At 40.3% G+C, this 26,560-nt stretch overlaps 1 protein-coding gene across 7 annotated transcripts in view; it reads right to left on the bottom strand.

The window, feature by feature from the left end:
• The window catches only part of Pwwp2a (PWWP domain containing 2A), a 40,212-nt gene extending 13,990 nt beyond the window's left edge, over nt 1–26,222 (bottom strand). Inside the window, exons 1-3 of one of the 7 annotated variants that reach the window (XM_051180912.1) lie at nt 24,000–24,172; nt 21,257–21,325; nt 2,053–4,020 (exon numbers count right to left, since the gene is read on the bottom strand). In XM_051180912.1, the coding sequence (XP_051036869.1) occupies nt 2,358–3,953 (1,596 nt within the window). In that variant the 5' untranslated portion in view covers nt 3,954–4,020; nt 21,257–21,325; nt 24,000–24,172 and the 3' untranslated portion in view covers nt 2,053–2,357. Of the gene's footprint in view, nt 1–2,052; nt 4,021–15,280; nt 15,303–21,244; nt 21,326–23,999; nt 24,173–25,602 lie in introns of those variants that run through there. The other 6 variants (XM_051180914.1, XM_051180911.1, XM_051180916.1 and 3 more) reach the window with 6 other exon arrangements.
• Between the last annotated feature and the right edge of the window lie 338 nt (nt 26,223–26,560).

Genomic DNA, 26,560 nt, shown 5'->3' on the forward strand with positions numbered 1-26,560 from the left:
AGAATACTTTTTTTTAAAAGTCTCACTATGTAGCCTAGAACTCACTCCGTAGACTAGGTTGGCCTCAAACTCAGCCTGCTATGATTAAAGGTGTGCACTAGCACACATAGCCAAACACATTTATTTGTTTGGCCAGGAATTTATTATGTAGCCTGGGTGATCTTAAACTTACTCAAATCCTCTTGCAAATGCTAGGATTAACAGAACTCACCAGCACACCTAGCTGAATGTTATTTACATACTCCACAATCAGGTATTTCCCTTGTAGCTTCTGAAATAGCACAAATGGTTTATGCCCGAGGTACATTTGCCAAAGCATCTGACTGTATTAACATCACCTACTTTCAAAGTCACTACTACAACAAACAGCCCAGATCACTACACAAGCTTAAGTTTTAGTGACTCTTGCTTAAACCAATTTTTCAGAGATACCCAAATAAATAGTACTTTAATCTAAAACAAATACTCAGAAAACCTAGAAAGATATTTCCTTCCATCACACAGTGGACTTTCAGTCTGTTTATAATCAGATCATTTTGAACAGTTTCTGTTTGCAGGAAAGAATATGCATATTTTTTAGTTGTGTGTTCATTAAAATCAAAAAGCATTGACTAAGTTCCTCCCCCAAAAAAATCTAGTATTTTTCCCCAAAATAATCAGGTATCAAGTTTAACGAAGCTAATTTCCTAATTTCATTAATCTTTATTATTAATTCCACAGTAACTAATATATCTCACACTGAACTATTTTAGAAATCCACAAAATGTTTACTTGTTTATATTTCAAGTAAGTACCAAACTGAAATTATATCAAATTTGGAAAAAAAAATTAAAAAAAAAAATAAAAGAGCTTGGAAGCAACTTAATTTTGGACATCACTTTGCCTCCACAAGCAATGATACTACTTTCCCAGCACACAGGAGGCAGATGCAGAGGCAGGAATGACTCTGAGCCTGAGGTCAGCCAGGCCAGCCACAGTGACATAGTGAGACTCTCTCTCAAACAAAAAAACCCCACTTAGTAAAATAGGAAGTTCCACTACTAGCCCCAAATCTGAGGCAGAAAACCAAACAGCAACCAACTATGATTCCCTAATTTTTAAATTTAAAGTATGTGATAATTTATCAATGCTAAAATTGAAAAAAAATTAAAAGCATTCACAAGAGCTTGGTGGGAACTAGAGTTCTATCTGATGGCATTACTACAGAGCCTCACTATAGCTCTTGCTATTTGAATTTTATCTATTCTCAGATAACATTCCCTGACAGGGCAAATAGAAAACTGAATTTGATCTCTCCCTTTTCTAATCACTACTACATAGAATAATTTGCTATTTTGAAACTGTTCAAAGCTTTTTGAGAAACACACACAAATAATTTGGATTTAGTTGATTTTATTTACAGCTTTTTTTTTTTTTACATTTCAATGCATTACACAATTACATTTCTCATTTTCTGACCTGCAAACAGATGACCTTAAACGGAAATGCTTCTTAAAAATTATCAAATTAGGTACATCCAAAATGCAACAATTACACATGACATTAATTCACAAAGTCTTAATTACTAGGGCACTGTTCTAAAAATTTAGGACCAGCTAGTCAGGTGAAATCTGACCAAATTTGCACTCAACTATTCACATATCCCAAATAAAACTTATCTAAACTTCTTAACCAAATGTCTAAATGTCTGTTGCATTCCCACTGAACAAGAGAGTAGTAACTCAAGCCTGTTTTAATCTCAAATACTAGACAATGTGTACAACCTGGTCTATAACTAAACAAGCATCCCAATTTGTCATAGCAAGCATTTCAGTTTGTCAAACACCCAATACCAAACTTTTATACTATTATGTGCATAGAAAGTCTAAGTGTTCACTGATTATTAAGCAAGTACTCATTAAATATCCACTGCTCCCCCACCTCACCAGCCCTTACTAAAACTCCAAATATGCAACCCGTCACATAGTGACAGGCAATAGATTATATGTGTGTGTGTGTGTGTGTGTGTGTATATATATATATATATGTATATGTATATACACACACACAATAGGTACAAATGGCAATTAACAGTCCCTGCAAAAATTTAGTTTCATTTGAGGCTATGGCTTTTATGCCTTAGGATGGTTTTGGATTTCAATACTGGAAAATATGGCTAAAAACTCTCACTTCCTTAAGAGAAAATTTGACAGCATGTTCACTTTTAAGCTTTAGTCTAAAAATGGCTATATAAGTATAAAGAGCCAACTGAGTGCAATTTCTTTCCAGTTTAGCCAAGCTAGCTGGTGGAAATGATTCCTAACTAGCAAGGGAACTGCGACCGCTCCAGCGGTTCTCGCCTACCTTACTTTCCATGTTCACGTTTCAAACTGTGTCAACAAAGCCCGCACTTCAGGGGTCAGCTGCTTAGCAGCCTTAGCTGCCTCTGTGATAGCCCTGCGATACAGACCCTTTCTCTTCTTATTAAAACGTAACTGGAAGTTTTCTAGAAAGGGGGTGAGTTGTGAAAGAGCAAGGAAAGATGTTGTTGGAGATGCAAACCATGAAATACAAGCCTCCTGTCGGGCTAAAAGGCCATTATCTTTCCGGCTTACAGTTATGGTAAGAATTCGGGCTGGCCACCATGGGAAGCCATATATTTTGGCCCAAACAATGTCCCCTACACATATGGTCCTGCCATCTGGTGTGATACATTTAGAAACATTTTTGGAAAAGATTTTCATTTTCAAGGAATTACTGAGGCTTTTCTCTTCCTTTGAAGAAGAGGAAACGGAAGAAGTGGAAGGTGCACGCATACTGCCTGGAGGAAAAACAAAGCTCTCAGAAGAGCTACACTCAGAGTTGGAGGATTTCAAATCATCCATGCTATCAATGCTACACACTGACGCACTGGAAGAGTCAGATTTCTCTTGATTTAGGGTCAGGTAAACAGAGATATTGCTTTTGCTGCCCTTTTTGCCCACCGTCTGCAGTTCCTCCTGCTCACCAGGCACATACACTTGGCTGGTGTCCTGAACCTCACTGGTGGCCTCTTCCAGGCCTTCTGAGGGGCTTTGATTTTCTGAAGGGGCCTCACCTGCTGAGCGGGTGGAGGTGCAGCGAGACTGCGGCTTAGGGGCCAGCTTGCCACTCCGAATTTTCTCCAGTCCTGTCTTCAGGGAAGAGTCATTTTCTTCGTTCCTGTACCTTTGTGGTTTTAAACGCACTCGAGGTGGGAGGGAACCTGAGCTAGGATTCTGATAGCGACGTGTAAAATGGACTTTTGAGTGTGTGTTTTTGGAAGTAGAGGTTTCACTTTGCTTCTTCTGTGCCTTTTCTTTGGCAATTTTCAACACTTCCCGAGCTTTTGCGTGATCCATGTTCTTGCTCTGAAGCACTTTCTTGGTACTTAACTGAGCTTTTGATGTGTTTGCCTGAGCAGAAACTTTGACTACTCTGCCTCTGCTGTGAGCAATATTCGAAACCCTCACCACAGCATTTCTTCTCTGGCTCTCATTTTGGTTTTTCCCATCAACTTTATGGTCAGTTTTCAGTTTTTTGTTCACAGCAGCTACACTGTCATTTCTCCGTTTTTTATCTTCACACCTAGAAGAGTCAGTGCTACCTTTTCTAATTTCCTTCTTTTCTGCAACAACACTGTTTTTACACTTATCACACAGGACTTGCCTGGGCCGTAGCTTAATCGCATTCATTATTGAAGTGGGTTCTTCCCTGTACATTTTCCGCTTGGGTCGCTTAATTTTCCGAGGAGGCGGCTGAGGTATTGATTGGTTATATGTGTCCCTGATAAACAAGGGGGGAGGATAAGGTGCTCCTTCGTGGAAGAGAGGAGGTGGTTTGGAAGTCCACAGGTGTTCAGGAGGAGGGACTGGAGAAAGGTTATCGGGAACAGCACCATTCACTTCCCGCTTGACTTCTATCCCTTCTTGGAATGTGTTACTTTGGAGCTGCATGGCATCCGGTTTATCCTTATATTCCCTTTTAGGAAATACTGTCACAGGGATCCCATGGGGCCCAAACCTTTAAGGAAATGGAAGAACAAAAGAAAGCTAGTGAGTTTACATCTGTAATTCAACATGTGAGCTATAATCAACTTTGTTAAGTATCTATACAACAAAAAAAAGAAAACCATAACACTGCTTTCTCCGAAGTAACAAAATTCTCTTCTTTTGGTTCTTATATTTTAAAGAAAACCAGAAGTAATCCAAATGGTTACCCTAAACAACACCAGAATAGCTGGCTTTACTAAAATTAGACCTTTCTGTTATCAGACAGATTAATATGAAATGCCATGTGGTATTATACTCACTAAACCATGTATAGTTTTCAGTAACTGCAACCATACATTAGATATAATTATTTTCCTCTGGTCTATTATCTCTCAAAAGCTTAAAAGACAGGGTGGTAGGACCTGTCTGTAATTCCCACACTCAAGAGGCTAAGACAAAAAGATCTCAAGTTCCAGGCCAATTTGAACAGCACAGAATTCAGATACTCAAATTATTCCCCATGATGACAAGAATAGAGCTGTGGTTTCAAAGTTTTTTTTGTATTATTTTGCGTGTATGGGTGTTTTGACTCCATGACCACACATGCAGTACCTTCAGAAGCCAGAAGAAATTACCTGGCACTGCAGTTACAAACTCTTGTAAGCTGGGAAACCCAGTTCATCTGGAAGAGGAGCCTTTAACTGCTGAGTCATCACTTCAGCACCGCCAGCCCCACCCCACCCCATCCTAAGGAGTTTAAACTTTTCTTCAAAGATTTATTTGTTATATATACAATGTTCTGTCTGCATGTATTGCTGCAGGCCAGAAAAAGGCAACGAATCTCATTACAGATAATTGTGAGCCACCATGTGGTTGCTGGGAATTGAAGTCAGCACCTCTAGAAGAACGGCCAGTGCCCTTAACCGCTGAGCTACCTCTCCAACTCAGAATTTCAAACTTTTTAAAAACCACATAGTACATTCAGAAATAATTTCAGCACAGCACAGTACCACACATCTGTAGTGGCAGTACCAAGGAAAAGTGACAAAGGATTCTGAGTTCAAAGTCAACTTGTACAACACAGCAAGGCCCTAGTCTCAAAGAGAAAAGCAAATAAAAAAGAAAAGTAGTATTTTTCAAATGTAATCCGATTTGATTTAAAAGGCAGTTATTCAGCAGGTATGCATGCCTAGATCCCAGCTTCCATACAGAATGAGAATTTGCAGGAAAAAAAAATGGGCATCAGAGAAAACTGTTTCTCAGAAAAACCTAGAAATGTAACTGATTTAATGTACCGGGCTGAAATAAGGAAACATTAAGTTAAATTTACTGTATTCATTGCCTTCATATAAAAATGAAACCATACTCCAAGTAATCTCAGTGTATGCCAGCATGCTTATTTTAAACACTGAGACAGCAGCACCTAGCACAAGACGATGCTAATGTCAGTCTTATGAGGCAAAGTTACAGAGAACCCAAGGTCAGCAGCAGGCTAGACAGTCAGGGTAGAACCCTGTACACTGAATGAAAATGTTTTCTATAGGTCAATTTTCCCTGAAAACAAGTTTTTGGATTTTTTTTTGTTTGTTTGTTTTTTATGTTCCTGTCCTCTTAAATTCTCTCTAAAAGGTTCTGAATAACTTGTTTAAAATACCTCTTAACCAGCCATGGTTTAAGACTAGTCATGTGGATCATGGCTTTAATCTTAGCAATCAGGAGGCTGAGACAGGATCTCTGAATTCCAAGTTCCGGGACAACCTGGATTATCTCAAACAAAACAAAAAAAGATAGGACCCTCTGATGTTCCTCTCTTTAATTAAAAAAAAAAAAAAGTAATAAATCTTTGGGGCTGGAGAACACAATAATCTTCATTTTTTTTTTTTTTTTTTTTTTTGAAAAGTGTCTCACTATATGTTCTAGGACAGCCTAAAAGTTTCGTAGTAAGTACAAGCTGGCCTTAAACACAAATCCTCCTACCTCTGCCTCTGAGATCACACCCAGTTGATCTAACATGAAGTTTTCAGAGCTCTTACCAACTATAAACTATAGTTTTGCATTTATAAAATAAGGTTAGTTCCCAGCTCATGGACTAGTATTCCTCAACAACTCATCAATAAATAGTTCTATATTTTAAATAGTTTAAATACTTCTATATTTTACTAATGTGAGTTTAGAATTTGTATATCTTACTCATCAATTACTTATATCTAGATTAAACATCAGTAAGTGCTATTAACCACTGAAACTTCTCCCTGGCCCCCAAAATATTTAACTTAATTACAAAATGACCTCAGAGACCAGGAAAAAAAAAATTCTTTTAAGAGAAAAAGAAAAAAGGGATCACATGTCCTCACTCATCTCAGTCATCACATTGCCACCTCACATGGACAGTGAGACACTAGTTATAAAGCCAATCTCAAGAGTCACACTATGATTAAATCAAAATCTGCCTAAGAATAATAAGAGTAATACTAATACTCATAACTGTAGTACATCTTGTTAGGTGACCAGACCCAAACACTTATTGGGAGGTGAAGCAGAATGATCAGGAGTTCAAGGCCAGTCTCAGATACCTGAAACCCCATCTCAACTACTACTTCCCAGCACAGACACACACATATTTTTAACTAAGCCTAAATTTGAAAGCCATTAACCTAAAACACCAAAACGTTACTAAAACTATATTGCAGCTCTAAGCTAGGCAGTGGCATACACTTGCAGTCCCAGCACTAGCCTGGAACACACAAGTGAGATCCTATCTCAGTTCAATAAGCAAAGGACTGGGTATACTATGTAGCAGTAGAGCCCTGGCCCCATGAACCCCAACAATGCCTAAGTAAAATAAAGTAGCAACACAATTAGTCTTTTTCAATCCTAATTTCTTCAAGATAAGGTTTCCTCTGTGCAGTTCTGGCTGTTCTGGAACTCTATTACACTGGCCTTGAACTCAGAGATCCACCTGCCTCTGCTTCTGCCTCTGCCTCCTGAATGCTGGGATTGAAGGGATTCACATTCACCACCATGCCCAGCTTAAATCCTCGCTAGCATCTTAAGTACAGTCAATGAAAATGTTCATCAGAATGGCCTGGAAGGTGAAACAGAATCTTGCTCTGTGCCATGGCACAGAGTCTTTGGCACAGAGCCTTAAATCTCAGAAACTATAATCTGACCTTTCCATAAGCACTGTTGCCTTAGGTTTCACTAAAGCAGACATTTACATCCCACATCAGTGCTAATCAAGGAATAACCACAGCCTAGGGAAATGTCAATGAGTAGTATGCAGATGAAAGGTGGCATGGTAACTCCTGCACAAGCTTCCTCCTACAGAACTGCTTGCAAAAGCTCCACTGGCTGGCTGGCATGCAACACAGCACTCACTCAAACACTCGTGACTCATTCGAACTTTTCCCATCTTCAGTCTTTAATCACCACCAAAAGAGTCTGACTACAGTACAGCTGAATGGCAGAGAATGCATTAGCATGTGCTAGGCCCAAGGGATTCAATCATCAGTACAAAAAGAAAGAGCTGGACAGTAATGGCATATGCTTTTAATCCCAGCACTCAGGAGGCAAAGACAGGCAGATCTCTATGAGTTCGAGGCCAGCCTGGTCTACAGAGCGAGTTACAGGACAGGCTCCAAAGCAATAGAGAAACCCTGTCTCAAAAAACCAAGAAAGAAAAAAAGGAGAGAGAAAGAGGGAAGAAGGAAGGAAGGGAGGGATGGAGGAAGGGAGGGAGAGAGGGGGGAGGGAGGACGGATGGACAGACGGACGAGAGGTTGAGACAGGAGATCTGGATTCCACATCTCAGGCTGTATTGCAAGATTCTGACAAATAAATACATACATACATACATACATACATAAATGCCTAAAATGGGCACACAGGTTATAGCTCACAGCTTGCTTGGTCATGCCTGGCATAGATCCCTACCACAAAATAATAAATAAAATAAATAAAAAAGAATCCCATTTTGAGGGGAAATAGGTAAAGATTCAAGAGCTTTCTGTATTGTCTTTGTACTTCCTGTGGCTATAATTATTTAAAACTGTTTTTAAAACTAAGTCTTTTGAACAAGTAGCAAGTACCAAAGAGAAGGTAGTTACCTTTAAGAATTATCAGTGAAGAAGCCTCGTGTAGAAGTTTGGGGATCTAGCTCAGTTGGTAGAGGATTCACCTAGCATGATCTAAGGCCTGGGTTAGAGTCAAAGAAATGTAAGGGCTGGGCATGGTGGCTCATAGTTGGCTTACATTAGTAAAACAGAGCATAATAATTGGGAAGTGAAGACAGGAGGGTCAAAAGTTTAAAAAGACCCTGTCAAACAAACAAAGAGACAAATCCATACTACTTCCAGGAATAGATGATGGTGCGAAAGTCATCTTCTGTACTGGGAATGGCAGCACACCAGTATGCCTGACTAGGTCAGGCAGCAGGGAGATTTTCTGGGGTCTGACTAGGCTACAGAGTGAGAATGTCTCCAAAATCCCAATACAGGTAATGGTTTAATTCATTCTAGAATATGGATCCCATTTAGGGTGGGAGTTTTAGTCATTTTACAATTTCTAATACTGCTAATCAATCCTATTCTTAAATTCACATTGCTTCCTGGTTTAAGAACTGTTACCCAAATTCCTTTGCAGGAGAATGCTTGAAACCTACCTGAAATGTTTACCAACAACTACCTATTTTAAGTCAGGTATATTTCTGAATTTATTTTTTTAATTTTGAGTTCTTTAAGGCAGAGTTTTGTAGCCCAGGTGTGCCTGGAACTCAATATATATATAGCTCAAGCTGACTTCTAACAGTTGACCTTCTGAGTGCTGGATTACAAGTATTTGCCACCACATCTGGCTTTCCTGGTATTTCTAACTCTTTACCTCTGATTTGGAAAGTTCAGTTTGTTCATTTTAATGATGGCAGTTTTCATTTGCATGAACTTACCAGCACCCTCAATCAACTCACTTCTGACCTCAAATTTATTCTTTTCCTTTTGATTAGAGCAGTTCAAAAAAAACAAAAAAAAAAAAAAACCAAACAAAATCCTGATTCTCATTTACTCCCCTCTAATTCTTTTTGCCAAGAAGTAAATACAGGAGGAGATTCTTTTAAAAGTTATATACAGAAATGCAAAGAAATTAGAATCTGTAGACAAGCAAAAGAGTTGGAAGAAACTAATCAGAAAAAAGTTCAGAAGAGTTAGCTGCAATAGGTCCAAGTGCTCTAGATGAACCAAACTACCTTTTCAACAAACAGGTCAACACAAAGCAAAGATGAAGTCTCCTCCTACAATAGGGAAAAAATTATATATTTAACCACTTGAAAAATAGTATCCATTTATTTTATTTCAAGCAGATGTGTTTAGAAACTACCTCTCCAGCACTGGGAAGACAGCTCAGGCAGTAGACTAAAGCTACAGAAACATGAGAGCCCAAGTTTAATCTCTAGCACCATGTAAAACCCAGGGTGTGATGGTATATGTATAATCAAACTCAGGAGGTAGACACAGGTAGATCCTTGTGGCTTTTTAGCCTGCCAGCCTAGTCTAATAAGTGGGTCTCAAGTCCCATTGAAACCCTGTCTCAAAAGACAAGGAAGAAAAAAGACAAGGTAGATAGCCCTGAAGAATGATACCTGAGGTGGACTCTGGCTTCTACACATAACTACCTACACACACATACCAAAAAAAAAGAAAAGAAAATTACATCTCCTTAAAATCAACAACAGAACTGGTTATAAAACAGGAAAGTGTGAAGCAAGCTTATTTTGTTTCACATTTCTTTCTGAAATGTGGTTAGTTAATCAGGACAAATGAAATTAATTCAATATTATCTAAATGCAATAGAAAATTAACAACAAAATTACATCCACTCCTTTTAAAACAGAATTACCAGTTTCGAATAGAAGTACATGCCTAAATCCTAGGATTTTAGAAAGCTGTATGAAGCCTGACTTAAAAAACAAAAGGTTCAGCAGTTAAGAACACTGGCTGTTCTTCCAGAGGACTCCATTCAATTCCTGACACCAAATGTCAGCTAATAACTGTCTGTGATACAACACCCTCATAGATACATACATGCAGGTAAAACACCAATGCACATAAAATAAATTAAAAAACAAAAACACCATAAATCATGTCATAAAGGCACATAAAGGATGTGCCTCAAGGACATACTCAAGTCCACGTACAGTATGCTATTAAGTAAAGCAGCCTCCCATACCCAGGTCACTTTCTAGTTCAGTAGCCCACAAAATATTATTCTAATTATTATAAATCTTTACTTTCCCAAAATTAAACTTTATGATAATATATTGACTATAATTTTAGGTTAGACATGGTACACATCCATGTAGTCAAATCCCAGAATAAGTGAGAGTCAAGAGAATCAAGGCTGGGATTGTAGAGATGGCTCTACAGAGGACCCAAATCTGATTCTTGAAACCCATGTCAAGTGACCCACAACCTTCTGTTAATTATGGTTCCAGAGAGAGGCTCCTGCAGTGCTGGCCTCCATGTGCACCTACGCACACAGCAGCACACTTACACCATTAAAAATAGAGGGGGGATGGAGGGTCAAGGGCAATGGAAGCTGGCAAGCTGGAGCTGGGTGATCAGCCCCATCAGGCTGCAGAAATAGCAAATGCATGAGTCAGCACGTAGGTCAGTGGAAGCTGCAGTGGCAGCTGGATGTAGAAAAGCAGATGGATAGACACCAAGAGGAGCTGTACTATGGCAGTCAGATATGACAGATGAAAAGACTTATGAACTGTGGGAAGTGAACAGTCAAGAGGAAAGAAGCCAGAAAATCCAGGGGCTCTTAAGAGTCCTGCAGGGATCCCACAGAGGACATCATTCAGGAGTTGCTAGTCAAGCTGAAGGGCCTGTACAAGCAATCACAACCCATCCTCTCAGATGTCCATAGCCTGCCCTCCTACCAAGACTGGGTCCACACTGCTGGACCCTGATTATTGCCAGAATTCCTCCATTCCCAAACCCCCAAAGTCCATATTGTTATTTAATGATTCTCCTTATTTGTATTTCGTTCTACAGTAGGAAAAAAAAAAGCCTACGTGTGTACACATACACACACACACACACACACACCTACCTCTGCTACAAGAGTTCAGCCTGTGCTCCCTAGACCAATTATCAAAATAATAATCAAAATAATAATTTATCCCTAAGTAACCTTTTAACTCTTAGAGATATCTAATAAATAGAAAATTATAACCTATTCTATTTTAGCATTCTGTGCTTTGGACCATTTACTACTGCATCACTCAGTTTGCTCAGAGACCAGCTTTACAGTACAGCAGAAAGTGTTTACCAACAGATCTAAAAGTCTTTAGTTTCTCTGTAAAAATGAAATGCAAGAAACATGCAGCTTTGAACTAAACTTCAATAATTAAGTATTTTAGCATGTGTAAATCTGTATAATTATAAATATATACTACTTAATGTAGTATGAACATAAGTTACCAATGAAGACTATAAAAACTACTAGTAGGATCATTGTAAAGTATAATTAACGTTGGAATGTTTGAAGTAATAATTTGAGTAGAGGAACTAAGAATAACTCAGTGGTGGGCCCAGTATGTACATGACCCTGTTTGAGTGTCAACATCCCCCAAAACAAGTAAGTACCTTAATTAGAATTACATCTACAAACTCTTTTATTTTTAAAATTTGAGACAGTGCTTAAGCCAACTTTGAATTGATCCTCCCACCTCAGGAGTGCTGGGATTACAGGCTCATGCCACCTAAGCCCTGTGCTGTTAAATAAATTCCTAGCTTAATTAGTACCCAAAACAGAATAAAGTTGTAAGTTATACTAATAGTGACAGGTGTTAAGACATACCTATTTTATTTAACTTCAAAGGATTTTAAATCACATAAACTTACGACTTTTGGGTCACTACTAAAAAAAAAACAAAAAAACAAAACAAAACAAAAACAAACTTGTAAGTGTATATATAGAAAGCCAATCATATATGGACTTCAGTTTCAGGAACCCACTGGGGTGGTGGTTATAATATGAATGGCCCCATAGGCTTATATAGGTGTGGCCTTGTTGGAGGAGGTGTCACTGGGGGTGGGCTTTGAGGTTTCAAAAGTCCATGCCAGACCCCCATGCTTCTCTCTGCTCACTAATCAGGACACCAATTTCAGCTACTGCTCCAGCTCCTGCCTACATGCTTGCCATGCTGATATGGACTAAACCTCTGAAACTGTAAGCAAGCCCCTAATTAAATGCTTTCTCTTTTAAGAGCTGACTTGATCATGAAATCTCTTCATAGTGACCAAGACATAAGTTGTTACCAGGGAGTGAGGTATTGCTGTGACAAGCCTGATCATGCTGTTTGTTGGAAAAATATGTAAAACTCTGAAGTAGAAAAGCAATTGAATACTTTGAGGGGGCCTTTCTAGTTGAAGCATAGAAGACAGTGGTGATTAGGGCCCAGGTAAAAAGTTTGAGGGGAAGAATATTAATAAGTGTTGGGGAAACCATTCTTGTGATATTTTAGAAAAAAAAAAGAAAGAAAAAAGACATGGCTGCTTTTTTTTTAGCCCTTGTCCTGAAAATCTGACACTACACTAAAGAGCTTTAGGTTAGTAGCACTGGCAGAGAAGATTTCAAACAGCCTAGTAATGACTGTGTCATTCAGTTATTAGTAATCATTTATGCAGATCTACAATGCAAAGGAACCAAGGGGACAAAAGGAACAGTTTGAAGACAAAAGGAGCACCAAGAAACATTTTATTGGAGTCAAGTCTTAAGCCTAATCTAAATGAAATAAAAGGAGTGGTGGTAACCTCAGGGCAAGACACCCCCCCCCAAACACTCCAACCTAAGCTTCCAACTTGTGAAGAGAAATTAAAGGAAAGCTTAAGCAGTGAAGGGAGCTATCAAGAGAGCTGAATACAAATGTTATTAAAAGTGTGGGCCAAGTTCTAGCCCTAGCAAACACAGAACTTGGCAGCTTCAGCCATGACCACATGGCTCTGGTTTTAGAGTCAGAGATAGTAAGAAAAGGGTCATGGAATCTCCCTCTAAGGAAAGTCACTGAGACCAGATATATCAGGGGTGTCCCTGCATAGAAGCCCAGAGAGGCCATGAAGCTGAAAAAGGCTAGATTATGTTTTATGTTGGATACCCCAAGATGTTGGAGATGCCAGAGTCTTGGGATACCTGCCAAAAAAAAAAAAAAAAATGCAGACAGAACCAGTCTGCAGTGTGGAACCAGCAGCCCAAAAGAGAGAAGTGTGCTGCAGTCAACAATGCTGAAAGGAGTTGGAGATACGAGGAGCCTTTTGACATCAGACATGGAGATGCAAAATTTGGAGTTTGTCATGCTGGTTTTCAGTTTTGCTTTGGTCCACTATGCTCCACTTCCTCCCTTTTGGAAGGTAAAGTGTATTCTGTATTTTGGAAGTATGTGATGTGTCTTTTGAGTTTGATTTTACAGGGAGTTACAGTTAAAAGACTGCCATTAATCTCAGAGGAAACTTTGGACTTTTAAACAGTGTTGAGACTTTAAAGTTGGACTAAATGCATTTTTGAATTATGATACGACTGGTTACAAGCCTATGTAGGGACCAGGGAGTGTAATGTGGTGGTGTGAAGGAGAATGGCCCCCACAAGTTCACATAGGTATGGCCTTGTGGAAAAAGTGACTAAAACAACTGGGAACTTTGAAAAATATCCCCCATAAATAGAAGGGATTACTCAACTTAAATTCCTAGAAACAAAAGCAAGCAAAAGCAGAAATTAGAAACGGTGATTGCCAAGGACCAAGGAAGGAGAAAAGACTGTTATCTAGCAAGTTTTAATTTGCAAGATGTGAGATCTGCCTCAACAATGTAAACACACTTAAACATCATTGAACTGTACACTCAACAGTTAGATACTACATGCTGTATGTAGTACTTTACATCAAAAAAGAATGTGGAGTTGGGTTGGTGGCTCAATTAGTACTCTGTAGTCTGAAGCAGGCTTGAGACCATCTTGATCTGAACAGTGAATTCCAGGCCAGCCTTGCCTGAAAGTATGAGACTTGGTGTCAAAGAGCAGAACAATAGCTATAAATGTACCTCAATTGATAAAGTGCTTACCTAGCATGTACAAAGCCCTGGGCTTGATCCTCAGCACTGCAAAAACCAAGCATGTTGTCACATGCCTATAACAGCATTTAGAAAATGAAGGCAGAAGGATCAAAAGTTCAAGGTCATCCCTCAAGATAGAAAATCTAAGAATACCTTTGGCTATATGAGACCCCCATCTCAAGAAGCAAATAAAACAAATACAAGTAATATCTACACAAATATAGGAAATGTAGAAAAAAGCACATTTTCAATTATTAGTTCGTGAAAATAATAGTTTCTCAGTGGGGAAACAAGATGGTACCTGGTGGCTTCAAGTGTAGAACCCTGAAAACATTTATATTTATTTTATTATTATGTATACTGTGTTCTGCCTGTGTATATTCCTGCAGACCAGAAGAGGGCACTAGATCTCATTGTAAATGGTTATGAGCCACCATATAGCTGTTGGAAGTTGAACTCAGGTCCTCTGGAAGAGTAGTTAGTGCTTTTTACCACTAAGCCATCTCTCTAGCCCCCACTTATATTTCTTTATACTGCCCAGAAGTAAATCAGACGAACCCAAGATGAGCAACAGCCCCCACAATTTCTGAATCAGACTGCAACTAAATACAATCATGATGGGGAGTATGGAACAAAGGAAACATTACAAAAAATGAAAGACGAGCATGGAGAGATGGCTCAGTTAGGAGCACTGCTTGCTCTTGCAGAGCCCTGGGTTTGGTTCCCAGCACTGACATGGTGGGTCACAAGCATCCCTAACACACCAGCTCCAAGGGAATCTGTGCTCAGACACATGCAGGTAAAACACTCACACAATAACATAAAATGAATAAGTCTAGTAAAAATTTTAAATGAAAAGGAAATATGGGGGGAAAAAAATCCTAGACAAAAATTGCATAAAAGTACTCTACAATCATGCAAGCTCAGGCCTAATCCCAGCATTGGTGAAGTGGGACAAAAAGCACAGTAAATTCAAGGCCAGCCTGTATACTAGAGTAAGAGTGTATCTTATGTGGTGGCGCATGCCTTTAATTCCAGCACTGAGGAGGCAAAGGCAGGAGGATTTCTGTAAGTTCAAGGCCAGCCTGGTCTAGAGTTCCCAGATGGCCAAGGCTACAGAGAAACCCTGTCTCAAAAAAAACAAAAACAAAGAAACAAACCAAACAAAAGACAGATGAGAGGGCTTACCAGGTACAAGTGTTGCCATCCAAATCTGACAATGTAAATTTGATCTCCAGAAGCCAAGATAGAAAGAGAGAATGAACCCCTTATAGTTATCTTTTGACTTCTACACAGACACTGTGGAATATGTGAGCCTGAACTCACACATATTATATAACAACAATAGTAATGTTTTTTAAAAACTTAAAATAACATGTATATGTACACATACACATATATATCTGAAAATGATGTTTTCAACCTAATGGTGAAAAGTTTAGGGAAAAGATGTTTAAATCAGAAACAATGGTGGGCAGTGGTAGCACACATTTTTGATCCTAGAACTTGGGAGGCAGGGACAGAAATCTCTCAGGTCAGCCTGGTCTACAGAACTAGTTCTAGGACAGCCAAAGTTACACAAAGAAATCCTGTGTCTTGAAAAACAAACAAACAAAAAACAGTAACAACACAGGCTGGAGAGATGGCTCAATGGTTGAGTGTGTGCTTTTCCAGAAGATCTAAGTTTGGTTTCCATTACCCACAGCAGGCAGCTCACAATTATCAGTAATTCCAGCTCTCACACTTGTGGCCTCCCCAGGCACCCACACACACATACATATACACGAACTAGATATATACATAATTCTTAATAACAAAAATAAATCTTCTTTTAATGGTAAACCATTCTTTAATAGTAAAACCATTCTTTTAATGGAGAGATGGCTCAGTGGTGAAAACATCTTGAGCCTCTTCTGGCTTCCTTTGCACCAAGCACATACATGGGTAAACATATATACATGTAGACAAACACTCATACATACAAACAAAAAAAAAAACTTTTTAAAGGATAAAAAATTAATGATAAAGCAGTGGGGCAAAGTTTAAAATAATTAGTGACTATCTGGGTACAGTGACACATGCCTATAATCTCAGCACCTAGGAAGGAAAGGTAGGAGAATCTGTGCAAAGTCATCCCCAGATACATACTGTGTGCCAAGCCAGCCTAAGCTATTAAATCCTGGGAGGAGACACACAAATTGAAGACACTAGGCAAAAACTTTACAGGAGTTCCTTGCAATGATTGAAAAAGATGCAAGCCTTTAATTGTAGCACATTCGGATCTCCTTGAGTTTGAGGTCAGCCTGGTCTACATAGGGAGTTCCAGGACAATCCAGAACTACAGTATAGTGAAACCCTATCTCAAAAACAAAACAAAACAAAAACAAACCCCCCCCAAAAAAAAAAGAAAGAAAATTTCAAAATAAATTTAAGTGCAGAAACATGGTCTGAGACATCAATTAGTAGGTCAAGTGCTGTCTTACTGGCAAGAGAACATAATTTGAGATCCCAGCACTGGAGAAGCTGAAGGAGTGCTCACTGGCCAGTCACCCTGAACTAAACAGAAAGCCCAAGTCCCACTTAAAGAGCCTGTCTCAAAAAAAGGGGCAAAGGGGCTAGCTAGAAAGATGGCACTTGCTGCTCTTCCAGAGGACCCAAGCTCAGTTTCCAGTACCTAAGTCAGGCTGCTTGACAACTATCTGTAACTAGCTCCAGGGGATCTAACACCTCTGGCCTAGGGTCACCTGCACTCACATGCAGACACACACACCTAAACATAATTAAAAACAAAGCTAAAACTTCAAAATAAGGAAAGCATTCATGAGAAATGACTCCTGAAATTGACATGTGGCCTCCATACACCTGCAAGCACATGTGTGCATGTATACAAGCATATGCTCTCTTATGGGTATGTAAACACACATCATTTACTATAGTGCTGTATGGAAAAATAACATTTTCAATTAATACACCATTTGGATAGCTAATCCCCTCCCAAAAGTACATTAAAAATAGGCTTTAAATAAAAATCTAATCTTAGGGCTGGAGAGATGGCTCAGCAGTTAAGAGCATGGTTGTTCTCCCAGAGGACCCAGGTTCAATTCCCAGCACCTACATGGCAGCTCACAACTGTCTGTAACTCCAAGATCTGATACCCTCATACAGACATATATGCATATAAAACAGTGTAGGGCTCTATATGGACACCTGAAGCACCTTGAGCAAGCCTGAAGCTGTTGCTTGGAACATCTTGCCCCAGAGTTATTGTTGGTACTCTTCCCTGAACATAAAGTGAAAATAAATGTTTTTTTACAATCTAATCTTGGAGGTAGAGAAATGAATGGTTCATGATTTAAGAGCACAGGTTGCTCCTTCCATAGGTCCAGGATTTGATTCTCAGCACTCACATGCTAGCTTATAACTACTTGTAACTCTAGACCCAGGGGGTTCAATACCTCTTCTGGTCTCCACAGGTACCAGCCACACAAATGGTGCACAGACATACATTCAGGCAAAACACACACATAAATAAAGATTAGATTAAAAGTAAATTTAGAAATGTAACCATGATGGAGGCATGTACTCAACATGTCCAAGACCCTAAATATAATCCTTATTGCCATACACACAAAGAATAATCTTTGGGGGGTAGGGTGAGTCAAGAGTATTTCTGTGTAGCCCTGGCTGTCTCAGAACTTGCTCTGTAGACCAGACTGGCTCGCAGCTCATAGAAATCTCTGCCTCCCAAGTGCTAGGATTAAAATTGTGCACTGCCACCACAACCACCACCACCAACCACTGCCTGGCTATAATCTTAGTTTCACCAAAAGCGCATTTTTTTCTTTTGGACATGTTCTCCTTATATAGCCCAAGAACCTATTTATATCTAGCTCTACCAAAAATGTTTGGAAACAAGAAAAAAAGATAAAAAAAAAAATTTTCAATAGAGGGCTAGTAAGATAATTCCACCAGTAAATGGGCTTATCTATCAAACCTGACAACCTGAGTCTGATCCCCAGGACCCACAGTAGGAAAAAGCAGATTCCCAAAAGTAGTTCTTTGATTTCCACACATAAACCATGGTGTACCCACACATACTAGAATAAGTAAATAAAGGTAAGCTAAAAACAGGGCTCAGGATGCATGCCTATTGGCCAAATGGTAGCCCTGGCATGCAGAAAACTCTGGATTTAATTGCCATTATGATATAGAACTGTGTATGATGGTGCTTTCCTGTAATTTCAATTCTTGAGTTAGAAGATGAAAGGTAAAGAGTTCAAGACTCTACTCCCACACAGTGAACTCTAGAGCAGGCTATGATACATAAGACCCTGTTTCAAAAAAGCTGGGGGGGGGGTCACAATCTGCTGTGGCAGCACAGACATTAACCCCAATATTTGAGAGGCACAGGCAGACAGATCTCCATAAGTTCCAGGCCAGCCTGATCTACACAGTGAGTTCCAAGCCAGCCAAGGCTAAATAACAAGACCTTGTCTCAAAAACAAACACAGAAGGCCATACAAGATAATTCACAATTCAGTGGGTGAAGATGCTAGCCACCATGTCAACAACCTGAATTTAATTGCCATGGTAAAAGAGAAAATTAAATCCTGCAAGTTGTCCTTTAGACTCAGTCCCTAAAACACAAGATAAAATTAGAGTAGGGTTGGTGAGGGGCAAGTGGACCAAAAGTTCCAGGTCAATCAAGGCAACATATCAACAGTGTTCCTCTCTTCTTCATGAAGCCCTAGATTCAATCCTCAAAAGAAAATTACCTGGAAACTATAGCACACGCCAGCCTTTAGGAATAGAAACAAGAGGATCAGGGTTCAAGCCAGGCTCAGCTATTAAGTTTGAAGGAAGCCTAGACTTTATTGGAGACCCTTTCTCAATAAAGCATAAAAGAAAACAAAATTAAAAAAACAAAAATAAAAGATGCTAGTATATAGTGTCAACATCTGCAATTCCAGGACTCACAAGGTTAAGACAGAAAGCCTCAAGGTCCAAGGCCAGCCAGGGCACAGGGCCTGTCTCCAACAGGCATTTTATATATCCCTATTGTTAATACCTGCCATTTGTAATCTTAAGCAATTTACTTAATCTGGCATTATGTCTACAAATTTTACCCTGAAAAACCCTTCAGAGTGAAATGAAACAATGTATACAACACAGAAATGGCAACTGTAGTGGCTGGCAAAGTAGCTCAGTTGGTAGAGTGCTTATGAAGTACAGGTGAAGCCCTAGGCTGTGTCCTCAACACCTCAGAAAAGCAAGAGGTGGTAGCATAACATCTACAGTTGTAGCACTCAGGACACTGAGGCAGGAGAATCAGAAGCTCAGGGTCATCTTCAACTAAAGTCTTTGGCTAAAGAGGAAAAATGGCAAGTGCAGAGTAGGTATTATTAAGTCCAGAAACTAAAGCTTGGCAGCTCTGTTAGGTGATATGAACATAAGAAGTGAAACTACAGAGTTAGGCAACTATATAAACTAGTTCAAAGGGAGGAAGATAAAAATTATGACAATTTATACCTGCAACAAGGAAGCTAAATTTAAGAAACTACTTCCAAGTGTATACCAGCTTTACAACAAAAATCTGGATCTGCTACCCAAGTTATACATTCTCCAAGTGCATTGCTTAGTTTGCAATTATTCCATTCTAAAGGTAATTCCTTGTAGGAGGATTAAGAAGTTTACCCTGCTGTTTGAACTAAACTATCCCTTAAAAACCAGTAACCCTAAATGGTCCAGAATCACAGAGTGAAAATCAACTTGATGGGAAAGAAAATCTATGTATTCTCAAAAATATTTTATATGTACGGGTGTTTTAACTGTATATATTTATGCAAACTACATGTGTGCAGCACCTTTGGAGGTAAGAAGGCTGGATCCCCTGGAGCAGGAATCAGACAGTTGTGAAGTGACTTGTGTGCAATGGAGACTGAACCCGTATCTTCTAAAAGAGCTAAGCCATCTCTTCAACCCTAGAAATCTATACACTTTTGAGAACCACTGACTAACCTGTGTTTAGCCAAGTCATTCTGTATGAAATCCAGGCAGAATGTAACTAAACCTTCACTTACTTCTCTGCCAGTCACTACAGCAAACTTCTTTCTGGTGATGTGCATCTTAATTTAGGAATTTAAGAAAAACTAAGCTACTGAGAAATGACATACTTGACAGGCCAAATAACTAAGACCATATTTCACCTTTTACAATCTAAAATCAGCCATAACAGTAAAGGCAAGCACTAACACTCAAGCTACTTAGCAGCACTCCCCCCAAAAAGTTGTTCTTACCAACACACAGTAAAGCATGGTCTTATTTACATGTAAAAAGCTGAAAATTAACATTATTAGAAACTCCCACCAAGCATGACCTTGCCTGTAATCTCAGTACTCAAAAGGCTGAAACAGAAAAGATCATGGACAGTTTAAGGCCTTCCTGAGCCACAAAATAAGATCCTGTCTCAAAGACAGAAAAGCTCCAAGTCCAATAAAGCATGTCTGGAATAGTGTATGCATACTAATCCAGTTACCTAATATATAACATTTACAACTAGATGTGGTGACACGGGCTTATTATTCTATCACTGAGGAAGATGAGGCAAGAATAGCATCTGAGTTCAGGCCAGCAAGTGTATGTGGCAAGCCTGTCCAAAAAGACTTTTTTCTGGAGGTGGGAGTATATATAATATAAAAATACATATAATAGAATTGATAAAGTTTATCTGGAGCCCAGGCAATTACATCCTTGTAATCTCAGGACTCAGGAGGCTAAGGCAGAAAGATTGCAATCCCCAGGCCAGCCTGAGCTACACAGTAAAACCCCTTCTCAAAGCAAAAAATTATCACAATTCTTTGTTCTTAGATTCAAACTACATTCTTATTTGCCAACAACTAAATATCTGTGGCTACCAAAACAGTCAGATTAGAGCAACATGCAATGGAGAAACACACTCAGTACAGTAGTAAGCATCCTAGAAATTGGATCCGAATGTGACTGGCACTTGCCCGCTACTTTACTTACTATACAAGCACTCTAACACCTTTCAAGATAAGATATAACCACCAATAATTCACAATGTACAGCTCAACCCAACCTTCACCCATACTACTAGATCCTCAACCTCAAATCTTAGTATAAACTACTGACACCACTACTCACTGCTCCACCAGAATGGCTGTTTATTTTTCCCACCAAAAGTAGGGCTATTGCACCATACGTTCATGGTCTCTGTAAAGAAAAGAAATCATTGTCTTGGTTTATTTCCTTTAAAAACAAGTAAATGTTTTACAAATTTAAGATCCTAAACAATAAATGCTGAAGTTCTCAAAAAGAAATAATTTCAATGTTTAATAAATGGCCCCCATATACAGAATATGATACTTGTAAAAACACAATCATATGCATGTGCAACAAAATTAAATAAGTACTTATGCTTACTTCATGATTCCTTAATTCAGGGATTTAGAAATATTTCTCAGGGTTTCAAAGTAGCTTTATAACTGTATTTAAGATAATAATAAATAAAATAATCCCTCTGGACATAACATAGCACACTCCTATAGTTCTAACAGGAGTCAAAAGGAGGGGTTCAACCTGGACTACATAGCTAGTACAAGGCCAGTCAAGGTTACATAGACCTCTTCTTTTAAAACAATGAAAAAGAAAAGCCAGATGTGGTGGCTCATGCCTATAATTCCAGCACTAGAGAAGTAGAAGCAGGAAGATCCAGAGTTCAAGGCCAACTTGGGGTACATAAGACTCTGTTTCAAAAACAAAACCAAACAACAAAAAAAAAAATTCGCTTAGAAAATGTTCCTTTAGATGTAGACTGAAAAAGTCTGCAGGGAAGTTAAGAGATACCCATAACCACTTTAATTCAATTCAGGTAAGCAAAAAGGGTCCTGAGGGGATGGACAGACTGGAAGGAAACTGCTGTCCAGTTAATCTGCTATGAAGATTAGAGAATTACTAAAACAACTAACAAAACTGTATCCATGGGGGTTCTATCAGAAAAAGATCCAGAATAACAACTTGTAATGGCAGAACCACAGATGAACAGAGGCCTGGAAAATTAACTATGTGTAGGTATGAACTTTATTTGTATTCTAATTTGGACAAATCCTAAAATGTCCCAACATTAACATTCACTGGCCAGAGGTTTGATGATATAAAGGAAATACTAGAATTCTGGGAATGATAACAGTAGTAAGGCTATTTTTTTTATACTCCTTATCTTCTCAAAGGGCTAAGATGGAATGTTTGTGGATATCCCTGGGATTTCATTCAAAAGCACCCAATGTAGGTAGTTATGTAGCATAATACATTTGACTAAACTGTAGTAAACGTTGAAGCTGGGCAATGTATACATACAGACTTATATCCCATACCAAAAAGCATTATCAGTAATTTATTAGTCTAAAACAATCAGCTTACTAAAGCATGCTTATTATATGCCAAAATTATAAAAGCTGAGATAGATGAGGACAATAAAAACAATAAATTCACCTGCAAGGCTAATTGCTTTGTCATTAGACAATGTTTATGACTTCAGCAATAGACAAGTAATTTAAACTAGCTAAAGGGACTGGTATAAAACAACAGCTAGAGTAAATGAACTAGAAACTATATGCATTCAATTTTTTTTTTAATGCTATGATCAACAAAGTTTATTTTTAACTAGATATTCGAACATTTTAGGCTAACCATGCCATTTATGGGCTCTGCTTAAAGGAAGGGTAAATTCTGAGAAGTGCCACTGTTGAAAATATCACAGTTTACACTTTTACAAACTGGAGAACAGAATGATATATAGTCAAAAGTACAGTTAGTCAACAATGTGGTCTTTCCTTTCTGGTAAGCTGACACACAGTTTATATGTATTATGCATGCTCATATTCATGTGAATGGCCAAACAAATTACCCTCAAAATAACTATGGAGGTAGAAGCCATGCTTAGCATTTTGAGGCCTTGAACTCAATCCTTATCATGAAAAAACTAACTAAATAACTAAATGCAGTAATTAACCTTCTTGAAGACTAAACAAAAGCACACAATCATTGTCACATGCCCAATTATCTCACTGGATATGGCAGGAACTCCAACTTCTGAAACAATTATATGTGCACTCCTATATTCAAAGAAAGGAAATGAAGACTCGCCAGAGCAGCCTATTAACAGACTACTCTGCCTGGCTTCAAGACCTAGGATCCTTTGCATCACCCTGCATAGCCACCAGAAATAAGCAAAGCACTGAATCTGAAAAAGATACAATTCTTTACTTACTGCTTAAAAGAAAACTTGCTACACCATCCAACTTTTTCACTTACATTTCAATCTTTACATTGCCACTCATAAGCTAACTGGCCAAATTAAATAAGCCTCAGCTGCTTCCCATATAAATGATACACCACCACTAGAATTAAAAAAGACTCTAACTTATGTGATAGATACAATGTCTGCTATTCAATTGGGAGCTCTTGTTATTTTTACCAGGAAGTATCATTCAGTGGCCAATTCAAATAAGACACAAATTATTTTTTTTTTAAAGACACTGTTGAATACAGTGTAGCCATGGCCTGAGTACATGGATAAAAAGTACCTCCTAAGGCTGGATATATAGTTCAAAGGTAGAACACAGATGGTCTGTAGTCTGTGCTACTGTGGGTGCTGAGGCAGGAGGAAGTTGAGACAAGAGGATCAGATTGAGCCCAAGAGTTCAAAACAGCAAGAATGAGACTCCACATCCTTTCAAAAGGGAAAACAACTCCTCCAACAAAAGAAATTACTATTTATAAGTGCTTTTAGCAAAATAGAGCAAAACTCAATTACAATTTTCTAAAACTGACACAATGAGTACCTCAACATGAGAAAACACAATCCACTCTATTTCCAAAAACTTACCTTTTTGCACCTTTCTTTTGCAGATTTGAAATTCAGATTCTCACACAATCACTGGCCTCTTCTTCTGTTTGATTCAATAGCATACACATTAGAGTGTCTCTCTTGCTATTAAAAACACCAGCGGAAAGCACTTTCTTATTCAGCTTTCTAACTAAAACTAAAGTACTAATGAAAGCGCTAATCCAAAATTACTAAAAATAATAAATAAATAAAAGCAAACAAAACAAAAACCCTTAAGACTAACAAAGCGCAGACTGACGAACAGGCTCCCATCGACCCCATCCCCCAAACCACCATATTCCATTAATAATTTTAAAGAGCTGTTCCCAAATAGAAAAAGGATTCCTGTGTCTTGATGGGAGGTCAAGGAATTAAAAGTAAAGCATGGAGTATGATGGGAATGCCTGTCATACCAGTACTTGGGAGAGGCTGAGTCAGGGAGATTGCAAGTTCAAGGCAAGCACGGACAACTTAACCCAGACCATGTCTCAAAAATAAAAGAAAGGCAGGAGAAGGCTGGGGTGTGGTTCAATGGTAAAATGCTTGCCTGGCATGCAGGAGGCTCTGGGTTCAATCCCCAGTACAGCAAAAGAAAGAAAATACACCAAACATACTAATAATAAACCATTTCCAAACAGGTGAGACACCAGAGTGTGTGTGCTGTTGCAGGAAACAGAATGGAAAGCCATGAATGGGAGTCTCTGCACTTCCTATCTGCAAAAGAAGAGAATAAAAAGGTTAACTCTAAACTGAAAGCAGATTATCTCCTTTACCTGTTTAAAGCAGTGCCCAGAACATTTTAAATAAAAGATGAAAATATACTGGTTAAAACAGAGGTTTGCAGGTGAACTCAACCTTCCAGTCAAAACATAAATTTAACTGTAAACATAGTCTCAGAAGTCATTTGAGAGTCCCTAGCACTGCCAAAGGTCATTCGAACATTTTGTGAACATGCCACGTTGAAATTAAAGGTTTAAAGAAGAACAAGGGTCTCATCCCATCTTCAGACATTTCTTTAAGCTGTAAGTAAAATAAGCAAAATGCGCCTTTATTTATTTTTTTTGAAGAGTTAACCCTATGGGGAACTACTTCCAGCAGTAAGAATAACATTTTTTTTAAAAAAAAAAAAAAGGGGGGGGGGCTTTATTAACTCAAGACTCTTCCTCTTTTAATAAGCGACAGGTAACCTTTTAGGGAAGACCAACGCACACACCCCTTTCTTCAGCCCCGCTCAAGTTAAAGGTTGATTTGAGGACACACAAGCGCCTCAGCAGCACCTCTCTCCCGCCCGGCACCCGCTCCTCCGGGGGCTCCATCTGCATTTTGCATGAACCCATCTGCCCCAGTGCGCAAGCCAGGGTCGCAGAGGGCCGGAGATGAGGAGGCGGGGAGCGCCAGCCAGCCATCTGCACCCGCGCGCGTCCCCAGCCGCACACCTGGGGCCGGGACCGCCGGGGCCGCGCGCGTCTGCCCCACGCGGAGCGCGCCCCACGAGGACAGTGGCGCGCAGGACCCGAGGGCGGGGCGGGAGCAGGAGCAGCCGGGGTTCGCGCTCTCCCTCGCGGCGGAGCGGACGGCATGCTGTCGGGGGAGGCAGCGGTACCTTTTAGACAGGTCCATGAGGACCCCGGAGAAGAGCTTCTCCCCGAGGCGGAACGACACTACGAGCGCGTCCTCGATGATGTGGTCCAGCGTGACCCGCACCTCCGAGCCGGGGATGAGCTGCGACACCGCCGAGTCCCCGCCCGCCGGCGGCACGAGCGCCGGAGCTGGCGGCGGCCGCGGCGCGTCCTCGGGCTGCTCGGGGGCGGCCGGGGGCTGCTCGGGCGGCGGGGCCGGGGCGGCCGCGGGCTCGGGAGGCTTCGCCTCAGCCTCGGGGCTACCGGCCAGCTCCCCCGGCGGCGGCGGCGGCGGCGGCGGCGGCAGCGGCTGCTCATCGGCCTGAGGGGCGGACTGGCGCCCGTCGGCCTCGCCGTCCGGCACCGCCGCCTCGGTGGCCGTGACCGGGAGGGGGGTGCCGGCTTCGCTGCCGGGGATGGGCTCCAGTTCCGGCTCAGCCTCGCCGGCGCCCCCGTCCCCGGGGGACGCCGCGGTCGCCGCCGCCTCAGCAGCCACGGCCGCCATTTTCTCACTGGTTTCTCCCTCCTCCGACTCGGGCTGCGGCGGCGGCGGCGGCAGCGCGGCTGGGTTCCCGAGGCCTTCCCCTCCCTCCCGCTAACACTGTCGTCCCGCCCTTTCCCTGATGCTCGTGATTGGCACCGCGCCATTGGCTCCGCCTTCTACCCCTCCTGCACTTGTGTCAGTCCATTGGACAGAAGGTGACGTCTGTCACGGGCTGGGTCCCGCCCCCTCGCTCAGAGTAGGAACTTCCCATTGGTCGTGTGAGTTGTCAAGTGTCGAATCGAAAAGGAGGCGTGAGGGGCGGGATGAAGGGTAGCAGAAGCCGAGCTGGGTACTTGCCGCCGGTATCTGGTGGTTGGGAAGGAAAATACAGCTTTATGATTGGTGTGTGCCCCTGCCCATTCTCGGCCTCTTCTCAGGAGGTGGGAGAAGGGAAGGAA

The sequence above is a fragment of the Phodopus roborovskii genome, unplaced genomic scaffold (assembly GCF_943737965.1).
Source record: "Phodopus roborovskii unplaced genomic scaffold, PHOROB, whole genome shotgun sequence".
Taxonomy (NCBI): Eukaryota; Metazoa; Chordata; class Mammalia; order Rodentia; family Cricetidae; genus Phodopus; species Phodopus roborovskii.